General features: G+C 53.4%; 1 protein-coding gene across 1 annotated transcript in view; it reads left to right on the top strand.

Moving 5' to 3' along the window:
• The window catches only part of KLF13 (Kruppel-like factor 13), a 32,857-nt gene extending 19,897 nt beyond the window's left edge, over nt 1-12,960 (top strand). Inside the window, exon 2 of the mRNA XM_011949246.1 lies at nt 12,521-12,960. Coding sequence (XP_011804636.1) covers nt 12,521-12,810 — 290 coding nt within the window. The 3' untranslated portion in view covers nt 12,811-12,960. The remainder of the gene's footprint in view (nt 1-12,520) is intronic.
• The last annotated feature ends 1,511 nt before the right edge of the window (nt 12,961-14,471 follow it).

Genomic DNA, 14,471 nt, shown 5'->3' with positions numbered 1-14,471 from the left:
GGTTAGGGCCCTGTTCTAGGCTGGGACAGGGAAGGGCATAGGAAAAAGGGCCAGCAGGATGCAGGGAGGAAGGTATGGGCACAGACACGCGGTGGGCAGGCCTGTTCCGGGAAGAGGGTGGGCTTTGTCTCCCGAGGACAGGTGGCCCCCAGAGCACTGGTCTCCCCACATGGCAGGCAGTGGGGCTCTGTTTCAGACCCGCCCTCTCTCCAATGCACTTAGGCTGCGACAAGCCTGAGCAGGATGGAGGGGGCTACTAGACCTGTGGGCAGGGCTGAGGGACAGGGCCTGGGTCTGCCAGGTCACTTATTCTCTGCTAGAGGGTTTTTGGACAGAAGGGCTTTCCCAAAAGATAGGGGGCAACTTGCTCCCGGTGGGCAAGACCGAGAGAGCCCCTGGTGGCTCCATGGGCCTGGGCTGCTGCAGGAGAGGCCTGGGGGCTTTCTGGCTCCTTCCTGGGGGTCTGGAAGTTCCTAGCAGAAGCCCCTGGCACTGTTCACCTGTTCCAGAGAAAAACAGATCATCATCTCATTTGTTGTTGTTGTTTTGCCTCAGCTCCCTCAAAAAACCAAAGGCATTTTTTAGACCCATCGTCCAAATTACAAGCTCATTTTAATTGGAATGTATTTGCTTTGTGGAACCAATATTCTGCTGGAAACCTTGCCACATTTTTCCTGAGAAAACTGAGCCTGCTGTGCACCTGGAGCCGGCCAGGTGGCAGGTGCTGGGCCTGGAAGAGGAGCCCGCCGAGGCTTCTCCAGGGCTTCTGAGTGCCATTGTTTTGAGTGCGCTGCCTGGTGGCCCTCGGCCCTTCCCAGGGAACTGCCCGGCTCGTTCCTCAGCTGTGGCTTCCTGCTGCAGGGGAACTGGGGACCGTGGAGGTCCCCCATAGGTCCTCAGGCCCAAATGCCCCCAGCCTGGGCAAGCCTGTAGTGAAATAGGCCCAGCAGAAACTGACTGTGGGGGCCGCAGGGACGCCGGGGTGTAGAGGGTGGCCTCACGCACGTGGGTGTGTGTCCCTGCCTGCTCCTCCTGGACTGTGAACGTGGGCAGCAGTGTTCCTATTCCATGCTGGGGAGGGGCTGTGCGGATGTCTGTCTTCCTGGTGGAGCCTAGCCTCAGGCCCCACTCTTCTAGCTGTGTTACCTTGGTGAGGTCACTTGGTTCCTTACCTCTGACATGGGTTTCACATCAACACTTTCCTGTCTCTCCGGGTTGGTAGTCAGATGAGCCCAGTGCAGGCCAAAAGTAAAAGCTGCGCCCCTGTAAAGAGTGTGCATGCAGCTGTTTGTGCCATTGAGTGTCTACAGCAGAGCTTAGCAGGGTGGGGTCCCTGCCAGCAAGGTCCCCCCACCCCAGGAGACACAGAAGGAGAGGGCAGGGGGAGGAAGTGAAGGCTGGGGGAGGGGAGACACAGGAAGAGGAAGTGGGCCACGATGGTTGCCGAAGGCTCTGCAGACAGGGGCCCCTTCCTCCGGCCGGGAGCACGGGGCCCTGGAGTGCAGAGCTGGGGCTGGCTGTGCAGGTGCTTGTTCATGTCAAGGAGCAGTTGGACTTCTCTGTGAGGTTCTGCAGATCTCCTGTGTGACTGCCAAGGCTGGTGCCCCCCACCCCTGCCCAGACGTCACAGCCAGAGGCAGGCCCAAGAGGCCTTTCCATACTGTGTCCCTTTACCTACCCACCACATGCTCTGCCCTCTTTCTTCCCTCCCTCCCTCCCTCCTTCCTTTTCTCTTTTGGTGCAGGAGAAACTCCCTTCCCAGTAGTCCACAGATTCCCTGGTTCCCACTCCTCACGCGCCCCTACAGCGGCACTTGGGGTCTGCATCCTAGTGGCCGGATGGACTTGGCTGTCCTAGCTGCCAATACCTGCCCCACCCACCTGGGCTACTATTCAGCCCACAGTGGTGTCACAAAGTGGTCTCATGGCAGGAGTGTGATATTCAGAAGCCTGAAGGGAGCTTCTGACGTGTAATTAGAACCCTGGAACTGCTTCTGTTTAAATCCTTTGCTGAATATTTGTCACCCATAGCCTTTTAAGTCTGACCCGTTCTAAACTGCTAGGCCTGTCAAACAGTTTATCAGGGAGCACCCTCCTCCAATAAGACAGTTTGCAGTGTAACCCAGGGGCTCTAAAGCCCTGCAGCCCTGCCCCGGGAGCATCTCCTACAAAGCTAGATTGGACTTTATTGCTATTTCTGAGTTTCTCATCCTGGAAGCCACTGCCCAGCACATTCTGAGGAGAATCTGTCTGGGCGACCATTGTTATTTTAAGAGAGCTCTTGGGGTAATATGAGGAGATGTGCTTTGAAACAGGGAATACAGAATGGGGCCAGGAACGGGCCCGGAGTGTTGAGTGTCTGCTTTTTAAATGGGCATTATTGATGGCTAGCGTTTTCTAGTTTGCTATGGATTTTTTGTTTTGAATTTAACTTTTTGAATAGGAAATGCATTTATGTGTTTCAGAATCTAAAAGATTTCAGTAGTTTCCCCAGGGAAAATTCTGTCAACCTTCCTCGTCTTCCATCTGCTCAGTGTTCCCCTGGGTGATCTCTGTTCTTACTTTCCTAGGGACCCTCCCTCCGCACGTAGAGGCCAAGGCGCATGTAGATCCTCGCTGGTCATCTCTCCTCAACCTTGTTTTCTTCACTCAGCTTGGAAATCTTTCCACCGCAGTTTGTAAAGAACTCGTTCTACTTCTTTGCGATAGTATTCTGTTATATGGGCGTTCCATAATTTATTTGACAGGCCCCAGTGGAAGGACATGAGTTGTTTTCAGGTTCCTGCTGCATTGACTAATCAGGACCATATTCCATTTTGGAGATGTGCAGATGTCTTTGTAGGCTAGGATGTCAAAAGTTCAGATGTGGGATAAAAGGGTGTGCCCGTTGCTAATTTTAACCGGTATTGCCAAATCGCCCTCCATGGAGGTTGTAGCAGTTTGTACTCCCATCAGCAAAGAATGCCTGCTTACCTGCAGCCTCACCAAGGTGATGGCTACCAAGCTGCATTTCAGTGTGTTTCGTTTGCCGTTAGCTCCTGATGGATGAGGTGGAGCATCTTTTCAGGCACTTGAGAGCCATTTGTAGTTCCTTTTTTATGAATTGGCTTTGCCCATTTTTCTGCTGGATATTTTTCTTTTTAAAATTCCTGTGAGTTCTTTCTGGTTTGGAGATTAGCCATTTGTGATAGGAGCTGCAAATATTTTTTCTCTCAGTTTTGTCAGTTATCTCTTGCCTTTGTTTATGATGACTTTGTTCATGGAAAAGTATAGTATACTTTTTTGTGCAGTTGATTGATTGATTGATTGATTGAGACCGAGTCTCACTCTGTCACCCAGGCTGGAATTCAGTGGTGTGATCTCGGCTCACTGCAACCTCTGCCTCCCACGCTCAAGTGATTCTCCTGTCTCAGCCTCCTGAGTAGCTGTGATTACAGGCACCCGCCACCACACCTAGCTGATTTTGTATTTTTAGTAGAGACAGAGTTTCACCATGTTGGCCAGGTTGGTCTTGAACTCTTGACCTCAGGTGATCCTCCTGCCTCAGCCTCCCAAAGTGCTGGGATTACAGGCATGAGCCACCGCGCCCGGCCTTTAGTCTTTTCTTTTATGGTTTGTGGACTTTGATTCATAGAAGCAACTTCCGTCTTACAGTTTTCTCCTGGAATGTTGTGGTTTTATTTTTCACATTTGAATCTTTGACCCATTTAGAATTTATGCCGGTATAATGAACCCAACCTTTCCAGATGCTACCGAAGCATCCTGATACGTGTATTTGTAGCAGGAGAAGCCACAGACAAAACTTCTCAGACACCGAGTTAAAGAAGGAAGGGCTTTATTCGGCCGGGAGCTTCAGCAAGACTCACGTCTCCAACAGCCGAGCTCCCCGAGTAATTCCTGTTCCTTTTAAGGGCTCACAACTCTAAGGGGGTCCACGTGAGAGGGTCGTGATCAGTTGAGCAAGCAGGGGGTGTGTGACTGGGGACTGCATGTAGCGGTAATTAGAATGGAACAGAATAGGACAGGGATGTTCACAGTGCTTTTCTATACAATGTCTGTAATCTATAGATAACAGAACCGATTAGGTCAGGGGTCGAACTTTAACTACCAGGCCCAGTGTGTGGCGCCGGGCTGTCTGCCTGTGGATTTCATTTCTGCCTTTTAGTTTTTACTTCTTCTTTCTTTGGAGGCAGAAATTGGGCATAAGACAATATGAGGGGTGGTCTCCTCCCTTATATTGACTGCTCCCTGCCCTAGGGGTTGGAAATGTCACTCCATCCTATGCAGTTATCACTGCCTTTCATTCTAATTCTGCCATTTCTTCTGGGCTTCACTGGCCAGTGATCATCTTACAAAACTGTGTTGAATCCTGGTGGTCTCGTTTCCCCCACGTCATTGTTTTGCAGGATTTTTTCTGTCTATTCCTGTGTGTTTTTCTGTATGAATTTTTAGGATCAAGCTATCCTATTCGAAAATAAAGCAAAGCGACAAGAAAAATGCCTACTTTAAAAAATACCTTCACGTGCATTGTAGAAATGTAGAGACACACATTTGCCCAAGGAGGATTCTCTCGTTGAAGCAGCGTTCCCTCCGACACTGTGGCAGTCTCCAGCCAGGCTTCAGCACCCTGCCAGCTCTTGCATGTGCAGATCGGATAGTAGTGTGTGATCAGCGGCACGAGACCAGAGCGTCCTGGACGGGGCACACGTGCCCCCCATGTCCTTTTTACTGCGCGGCTCACAGACATGCTTCCTGGGGCCCCTTGGCCCATAGGTGATAACATTGTTATCTCCTCCAAGCACCACTGTGCAGCAGGCATGTGTCCCGTGTATTCTCCCACTTAACCCTCACAGTGACAGAAACAGGCTGGATGACAATCCCTGAGGCATCAACAAAGGAGTAGGGGTGGGGCAGGCTGCTTCCTTGCCACAGGCAGATCCCAGCTGTGGCTCTCGCTCTGGCGCCAGCCAGCTGAGTGACAGCTCACTGTCTCCTCTTGGGCCTCACTTCCCTTACCTGCTCAGTGGGTGGGTAAGAGCTTCCAGCCTGGACTTCTGGGAGGCCATGTGCATGTCAGCTCCATGTGGCTTAATAAACCACTACTAACACTTCTAGAGACGAGCAGGGCAGCCAAATGGCCTCCAAAGGAGTTAGGAAGTCCACCTCCCACCGCAGACGCCAGACCTTTCTTTCTGCCACCCCTGGGGCCGTATGCCTGAGTTTCATTGGCGGCCAGCAGTTGATGAACCCCTGTGTTTGGCTGTGTGCCGAGCTGCTCCAGCAGGAGGGTGAACAGGCTTCCCTGGAGTGAAAAACATGGCAGTCTTGAGGTTGGGAGCTAGAAGTGGCCCCAGACCAGTGCCCACAGGGCAAAGCTGTCCATCGGTGAATGACAGCCCACTCACTGGTGGGGAGTAGCTGGAGACTGGGGGCAGTGGCCTGGGAGCCTGAGGGGAAGCAGTTTCTCTTTGGAAGGCTCTCCCCATGGCTCCCTTTGAGTCTGACCAGCCCTGCCCCTGCCATTGCCCTCAGATACAGACCCACGTGGGCCTTTGCGCTGCAGAGGTCTGCTGTTGTATCCAAGACGTCCCTGTGAGGGTGCCAGCTCATCTGCCTTCCCAGGACCTCCCGGTAGGAGTTGCATTTCTTCCCTTCTCCCTTCCACGAAGGGGAGCTCAGCGAGGCTTCCCAGAGAAGACCCAGCAGGAGGCCAGAAGAAGAGGCCCTTGCGGCAGATGCTGCTCTGGCCCTAGGTTGGTGCTGGGCATTGGGAACATTGGAAAAATGACCCCTCGACAGGCTTCCCACAGGAGGTTCACAGACAGAAAGATCTGCAGCGTGGTTCATACAGGTGCAGCTGGAGCCGGGTGGCGGGCGGGGGGCCCACTCACCTGTGGGTGGTGGGTAGGAGTTTGGCTAAGGCTGGATCGCAGGAGATAACTTGGAGCGTGCCCTTTGCGTAGGTGGGCAGAGCAGAGTGGAGTCTGTGCCACAGCCCGAGTCTGAGCTCAGGCTTTGAGCTGGAGCACGCACACTCCTGAGCTGGCTGCATTTGCACGTGGCTGCTGTGGGGGAGGGGGAGGTGGCTGCTGAGGTGGATGGGGGGCTCAGCTGAAGGAGAGAAAGCCCCTGCGCTCCCCTCCCGGCTGGCTCTCTGAGGGAACACGCTGTCCCCGCCTGGGCCTGCGGCTTGGGCAAGAGCAGCATGTGGGACGCTGTGTTCCCTGATAAGATGAGGCAATTGCTCTCGCTCGGCGCTGCTCCGCTCGCGGCCTCGCTGTGGCGCCAGGGAACATTTATGTAACGCGCAGCCCTGAGCAGCTGCCCCGCCCAGTAATCCCCACCCCCTACTCTACCCGCATCTCCACGCGGTCCCCTACCCTGCATCCCCCCGCCATGGAGCCTGGTACCCGAAGAGTCCCCCACTACCTGGCACCCGTAGGACCCCCAAACCCCGGCATGGTGTAGCCCCTCCCCCAGCTCCCCACAGTTCCCCCAGTCCTCTTACAGCCTCCCTTCCAGGCTCTAGGGCACCTAGCGCCCCTCCAGGCTCGACCCCAGCCCCCTTCCTCTCACCCGGTCTCCTCACAAGGCCTAATCCCACCTTGTCTCAGGACCCCCATCCCATGCACAGGCGCAGGCACACACAGCCAGAACCCCTGCGGCGCTCCCACCTGGGGAGCTGGAGTGGCTCTGGGATCCGGCAGGAAGGCTAGGAGCTCCTCTGCAAGAGTCTAGAATCTCCTACCGTTTATCTTGTCATTGTGGAGCTAGAGGGAGCTCTGTCCTGTTGAGTCCCTGTCCTGCTGTTGCTGTCTCCATATGACATGCCCGGGTGGAGGCAGATGAAGGGTTTGAGCCCAGCAAGGAGGGTGCTTGGGTTTGTTTAGTCCGACGGGCTCCCTTTGCGTAGAAAGAGAGGTGGGCTCACTCCCTGAAGTGCCAGGCCTGGCTGGCCCCTCACCTCACTGGGTGCCCCCCTGTGCTCACTGCACTTGGCTGCACACAGCCCCCCTGGAGTCTGTCCCCAGAACAGCAGTTTTTAGAGTGAAGCTGGAAGACACCCGCAGGTGCCTCAGACCCTTCACAGGGGCCATGAGATCAAAACTGTTTTCATAACAATAGCACTGTTTGCCTCATTCTCCCAAAAGAGTACAGTAGGCTATTGCAGATGCTACAAGATGTGTGACAGCACTGTCCCTCTGCAGTGACTGGAATGCATGCTTGGATTGAAGACTTTGTTTCCATTTTAATTTCTGATTTCCAATATGATGAATAGCAGTGGCTCTCGCCCACATACACGAAAGCTCCTGGGGCTCCTTGCGGACCCTGTGGGTGAAAGTGGCCTGGGGCATGTTGCTCCCTGTTCCCGCCCCAGCCTGTTCTCCCTTCTCTGAGCTGTTCCTTGTCAGCCTCCTGGGTGCTGCCTGAGTGTCACTACCAGGGGACCCAGCCAGACCTGGTGCTGCTGCTCCTTGCTGGCCTGAGCCATAACTCCTGTTGTGGGCCAGTTCATTGGCTGTCACCTCTCTGCAGCAGGCTGAGGGAGGAGCAGAGAATGGAGCCGTGGGGCCTGCATCTGCCTGGGTCAGGACCATGTCTCTGGGCCAGGCACCCAGTCTGTCCCCTGTCAAAGCATAAAGCTCCTGATGTACAGGGAGGCCAAGAGCTGTGCCGGTAGAGTGGCTGCACCAGACACCCGCCTTCCTCCACTCCAGGCTGCCTGGCACCAGCGCCCCATCCATCGGATGCTGCATTTCTCTGCGGCCCCAACATCATGTGGCCCATCTGTAGCTCTGTGTACCTCACATGCTTCTCCGGCCTGCAGGCAGAAGGAGCTAAAGGACAAGGCTCCTCACAAGAGCTATTAGGAAGCAAGGCTGAGTGTGGCTTCCCCCCACACCAACAGGCCCAAATCTGGGGAGACTCACTTGACAGGGCTAATGACTAAGAGCAACAGTAACAGCCGAGATTTCAGGAGTGGACCTTTGGAACGTGCCAGGCACTGTGCTGAGGCCAGTCACGCACCGCCCCTTGGGATCACTGCATGGACCGCCCTGTGAGGATGGGGCGGTGTGCTCACTCCCTGTGGCTGCTGTCACACACTACCGCAAACTGGGTGGCTGAGAAGCAACTGAAACTCACTGTCTCACAGTTCCAGAAACCAAGGTGTTGGCAGGGTTAATTCCTTCTGGAGGCTCTGAGGGAGAATCCGCTCCATGCCTCCCCTTCCTTCCCCTGCCCCCTTTCTCCCTCTTCTCACTTGCTCCCTTCCCCCTCCTCCCCACCCTCCACACTTGGGAGCTCATCTCCAGATCCTTACCTGATTACATCTGCAAAGACCCTTTTTCCAGATAAGATCACATGCACAGGTTCTGGGGATTATGACTTGGCTATATCTTTTTGGGGACCATTATCCACCCTACTACAGGCAGCAAGGAGCTTGTTCGAGGCCATAGTGTCACAGCTCAGGGCACAGGGTCGAAACCTCATCTGTCAGACCTGACATGGTGAATGCTAAACCATTTAATGCTGGACTTTCCCAAGCTTTTGATGAATAGTGTGCGACGTGAATCTCCAAGAGTGGAATTACCGTGCAACATTTTCACTCTTTGGTTGACAAAATTTTTTATTCTGGAAGCAATAAATAGTTTTATACAATGATAACATTTCTTTGAACATGTTTTGGGAAATATTGGACTAGATATTTAAGGAACTATATTTAAACATTTCTTCTTATTGTTGTGGAAGAAACAAATACATAGGATTTTTTTTTTTAAGACCCAGGGCGGGTGTGTGGCTCATACCTATAAACCCAGCACTTTGGGAGGCTGAGGAAGACGGATCACTTGAGGTCAGGAGTTCAAGACCAGCCTGGCCAACATGGTGAAACCCTGTCTCTACTAAAAATATAAAAACTAGCCGGGCGTGGGTGGGCGCCTGTAATCCCAGCTAGTTGGGAGGCTGAGGCAGAAGAATCACTTGAACCCGGGAGGTGGAGGTTGCAGTGTCAGGGCAAGACTGGCTCAGATTAGATAGATAGATAAATAGGTAGAGATACCCATAACACAGAGGAGCTTGCAACAACAAAAATCCTCTCACCAGTCCAGCCCCACTCCCTAGAGAGCATTTCTTTTCTGATTTTAGTTGTCTTGATGGTTACTGCTATAAATGAACTGTATCTTATTGCTGTTTCTTGATTTATCAAATTTAGATATTCTCTGTTATCCCCCCTGCCATGAAATTTAAGGATTTACCTCACTCCTATCCCTCCCCTCCAACTCTTCCTAAATTGATGGATGTATTATCTTAGTTATTTTGACTATCTTTGTAATTTTAAAACTCTGTGTTTCATTTAGGTATGTTCTTTGCACACTCTGTGCATTCCGACTTTTCCCTTAAATCCACGTTCTCTGCTGGGCCCACAGGTCAGCTGTATGGCCTTTGTTTATAGGATTGGTTCTGAAACACTGACAACTAGTGCTAAGGTTAGCATGACCACAGCTGTGTAAAGTTTGCTTCCATCAGCAGGGCCTGTGCTGGGATTACATTTCTTGCCACCACCTCATGGAGTTGTGAAGAATAAATAATAGAGCATAGGAGAAATCCCTAGAACCGAGCTTGGCTTGGAGCTCTTGACCCATAATCATGAGGCATTTTCATTTACATCTAATTTGAACCACAGTTTTTTTGTATGTCTTTTATTTTTCCTGGAGTTTCTAATTGCCTCTCTTTTTTCTTTTTCTTTTTTTTTTTTTGAGACGGAGTCTCGCTGTGTTGCCCGGACTGGAGTGCAGTGGCCGGATCTCAGCTCACTGCAAGCTCCGCCTCCCGGGTTTCCGCCATTCTCCTGCCTCAGCCTCCCGAGTAGCTGGGACTACAGGCGCCCGCCACCTCGCCCGGCTAGTTTTTGTATTTTTCGTAGAGATGGGGTTTCACCGTGTAGGCCAGGATGGTCTCGATTTCCTGACCTCGTGATCCACCCGTCTCGGCCTCCCAAAGTGCTGGGATTACAGACTTGAGCCACCGTGCCCGGCCCTCTTTTTTCTTTTAAACAAAGAAGAGTGATGTGTCTTTACTGTATCCTGAAGTTTATCCAGCCTTTTGATGGTACTCTGTGGTGCACAAAACTCCCTTTCCTCCTGGAATTTTCCCCCGTGAGTCCTGGTCCTGTGCTCCAGTGACCTCCCAGGTCTCTGCCTCGCTCTTGTCATGAGGTGGCCCTTTACTATACAGTCATGTCCCTAGCTCCTTGGTCTTATCTCATTTTATCTGGAGTGTGTGAGACATTAACTTGGAAGACCCTGTTCCTTTGTCTTCAGGATCCGCTGTGACTTAGGAAAAGTCTGGTGTCTGCCCCAGCCTTGTTCCTTGGTGGATGACCTGGTGTTTGTTTCTTCCCCCTCTCTATTAAGCTGAGAGCGCTCCTGTTTTTACTCAGTGTTCTGACATTGCAGAGCTTCTCGCGGCAGAGATCTTAACTCACTTACCTGGTCCACCTCAGTGCAGCCTGTCTCCTGTTAGTCTCCTGTCTCCTGTCTCCTTTTTCTTTTTCTTCTTTTTTTTTTTTTTTTTGTACTCTTTGACAGAGACTGTTGTTATTTCTTTTGTAATTTCTTCTCCATATTTTCTGTTTTCTCACTTGATTGTAATTGTCATGTATTTGGGAAATCGTGGTGCTACTTGATTTTGAATCCCCCCAACACCTTTTCCCCCAAAATGTAAAATCAATAAAGAGAACAAGTGCACCCACGCATGGCCCCTGCTTCAGCAGTGCCAGGAGACGGAACACTGCAACATCCACATCTTTTCCAGAACTGTTTTTTGTTGTTTTTTTCTCATATATTTGCTTTGAGTATATTTCCAGCTTTTATATGAAGGTTTTATATGGACACAATGCTGTTTTCAATTTCTAAATGCTGTTGTTTTGCTGTTTTTTTTTTGTTGTTTTTTTTTTGGTCTTTTTTTGAGATGGACCCTCACTCTCTTGCCCAGGCTGGAGTGCAGTGATGCAGTCTGGACTCTGCAGCTTCCACCTCCCAGGTTCAAGTAATTCTCCTGCTTCAGCCTCCCAAGTAGCTGGAATTGCAGGCACACACCACCACACCTGGCTAATTTTTGTATTTTTAGTAGACACGGGGTTTCACCATTTTGGCCAGGCTGGTCTCAAACCCCTGATCTCAAGTGATCCACCCGCCCCAGCCTCCCAAAGTGCTGAGATTATAGGCATGAGCCACCGTGCCTGGTCGTTTTTGCTCTCTGAACTTCCTTTGTATTGTATCCTCTTTGCTTTTGCATCAAATTTTGCCTCAGATTCCTCAGAGAATACAGAAGTTTCAAGTTAAAATTGTCTTCTGTTTCCTGGCTTCACTCTTTTCCTCTAGAGTAGGTGGTTGCATTGCGCTTGGCCTTTCTCTTCCATGCTGCTGGTTCTCCTTGGCTATCTGGCCATCCCTGGGTATCTGCTTGTGTTTACGGTGGGTGGGTGAGTGGGTTTCCTCTGTTGAACATGGGTAGACCAGCTTCAATGACTGGCAGTCACTTTAGGGTCTGTGTGGGGGTGAGAGGGGAAATGACCAGGTAGGAACGGCAGCCCTGCGGCCACCCCTAATACCAGAAGGGCTCCTTTCTGGGGTGCCAGAGGCCCTCCCCCCCCCCAAGCCTGGTTCTTCCTGAGCAGTTGATGTCATTTTTGTGATTGAGAGTTTTGTGTGTTAAGAGTTTGCCTGGGTAAACGCTGGCCTGTTTCCCAGTCTGAGTGAGGGATGGGAAGGAGGGAGCAGCATCCAGACCGTAGCCTACCTTGATTACCTCCCACCCCACCTGCACAGGCCCCTAATGGGATGCTCTGGGCTGCTGCCCTTGTATGTCACCACGCTTGGGATGCAAGCGCCTGCCTCATTCTCCTGCTCTGCCAGCCATCCCTGGTTGGCCACTTTGGGACTTCTGTGAGAGAAGGAGCAGCAGCCTGTTCGTAGAATTCCAGGCCCAGGAACTCACCTAGGCTGACCCTCTCATGTTACAGACTAGACTGAGGAGGGTCAGAATGGGAATTGCCTTCCTGTCCTGCAGGGGTCCAGAGTGTGGCTCCCATGGAGCAACATGGGCGGCTGGGCTCCCGGAGGCCTGTGAAGCCAGGGCGTGGGCCTGCAACCCCCATGCATTGGAGACCGCTGGCCCTGCATGGGTGTGTAGTGCAGCCTGCTTTGTGGTGTACTTAGGGGGTCCACTGCCAGGAGCTTGGGGCCCTGACCCGTTCCTACCCGTGGGCCCTGCAGCTTCAGCACCTGAAATGCTGTTTTAAACTAGGCCGTGTACTCTGCCTCCGTCCCAGGCGTGGGTGGGAGGGCAGGGGCCACCTTCATCTCTGCCCTGATGGATTTGTCACAGGAGCCCTTGGAGGTGGGGCACATGGCAGGGGTGATGAGAGATCGGGGTGTTGGGTGCTGCGGATCCTTTCCCAGAGAGGGTGTGAAAGCGGGGCCAGGTGCGGATACTGACGCTCTGCCCTGTGTCCACAGGTGAGAGGCCGTTCGCCTGCAGCTGGCAGGACTGCAACAAGAAGTTCGCGCGCTCCGACGAGCTGGCGCGGCACTATCGCACCCACACGGGCGAGAAGAAGTTCAGCTGCCCCATCTGCGAGAAGCGCTTCATGCGCAGCGACCACCTGACCAAGCACGCGCGCCGCCACGCCAACTTCCACCCGGGAATGCTGCAGCGGCGCGGCGGGGGCTCGCGGACCGGCTCCCTCAGCGACTACAGCCGCTCCGACGCCAGCAGCCCCACCATCAGCCCGGCCAGCTCGCCCTGAGCCCGCCACAGCCATGAGCAGCCGCTCCCACCCCCTCGTGAGTCCCTGGCCTTTCCTTTTGTAAGAAAGAAGAGAGAGAACTTGATGTGAAGTCCACGAAAAAACAATTTTTTTCACCTCAGGTGTCAAATTTGTTAAAAAAAAAAAAAACACAAAAATTTCAAAAAACACCACCCACCAATTGCACAACAGATACACCCACAAAGTTGAGATTCAGCGGTGTTGAACCCCCTTTCTCAGGGATGGACACGTTCCACGAGGTCAGTGAGGACACCCCTTCCTGCCGCCTTACTCTGTACATAGATTTGCACTCTGGAGTTTTCTGTTAGGTTCGGGAACACGCTGGGGACAGAGCAGGCCAGCCAGTCCGGTGGAGCTCAGCGTCTGGCTGGCCGGCCAGCCTGTGGGTCTGTTGGGAGCGGATGTGGTCACGGACGTTTGTGCCTCCATGGCAGATTCCTAAGCAGCGGGCCTGACCTCTTCCTCCCTGGCCCCCCACCCAGCCTCTGGCCTCTGCCCAACAAGCCTGGCCGGGCTTGCAACGCAGCTGATTCTGAGACAGGCCCCTGCAGAGGGATGCCTTAAAGCTGTCCCGGCTGGAGGAGCACTCCACCTTGAGGACAGTGGAGGGGGCCTTCAGCCCTCTGCACCCTGCCTGCCTCACACCCCGCCTCCGGGAACCCTCTCCTACGGCGCTAGGGAGCACTGGAAGCAGAGGGTGCCAGCCCTGGCTGAGCGTGGCACTGCACCGTCTGACCTCCGAGTCAGGGGCCGGGGTCACACCTGCCAGGACTCCGCTTCTCCGTGTCCCTGCAGAAGGCATGCAGGACCCTGTCACTATTATACCTGGGCCTCTGATGGGGAATTCTGGTCTCGTAAAAAGATGTTAGAAATTCCTGGTGGCACATCCAGTTCCGGAGTTCTCCCGCATGGGCACGTTTGTTGGAAACAATGGGCAGGTCATGGGGCCTCCTCGTCAGATGGCCTGTGTGAGTGGCTGTGCCTGTGGCAGCGCGCCGTGCTTCACAGAGACTTCTGTAGCAAGAGACCGGAACATTGTGACTTGGACCTTTTCAGGAGTGGCGCGGTTGTTACAGGAAATGCTGTCGGAGGGCGCGCATTCTGTTTCTTCCCCGGGGAATGCCAGATGGAAAGTTGTGGGCAACTCTTTTCTCAGACCCACCATGTCCCCAACTCAGACTTAGCAAACCTCCAGCCTCTCCGTGTCCCCGGACTTCTCCTCCCTTTTCCTCCTGCTTCTCCTTGTCCTGCCTGGAGGCTCCAGGCCATACCCAGCTGGTGGGGCTGCTCCAGTGCCCCATCACCAGCCTTCTCCTGGCAGGAGAGGAGGAGCAGAGAGCTGGGTCCTGGGTTGGGATTGGAGCTCTGGGCCGGGTCAGTCAAGCTGTGGTCCAGCACACTCCTCTGCAGATGGCTGGAGTGTCGACCCCAGGCTTGTGGCCCAGGTACCACCTTCCCTTCCTCCTGAGAGTTGGGGCCTGTAAATACAAGGGCCCAGGACAGAGTGTGTGCGTGCGTGCGTGTGTGTGTGCGCGTGTGAGCACACGCGTGTGTGTTGGGGGTGGGGGGATTGGGGTGGACTCAGGGTGTCTTGCCAGAGATACCTGTTTTGATGAGTACCTATTTTGATGCAAAGGAGC

The sequence above is a fragment of the Colobus angolensis genome, unplaced genomic scaffold, assembly GCF_000951035.1.
Source record: "Colobus angolensis palliatus isolate OR3802 unplaced genomic scaffold, Cang.pa_1.0 Scaffold294, whole genome shotgun sequence".
NCBI lineage: Eukaryota > Metazoa > Chordata > Mammalia > Primates > Cercopithecidae > Colobus > Colobus angolensis.
The sequence above is the reverse complement of the archived record's forward strand: the minus strand, read 5'-3'. Positions and strand labels throughout refer to the sequence as shown.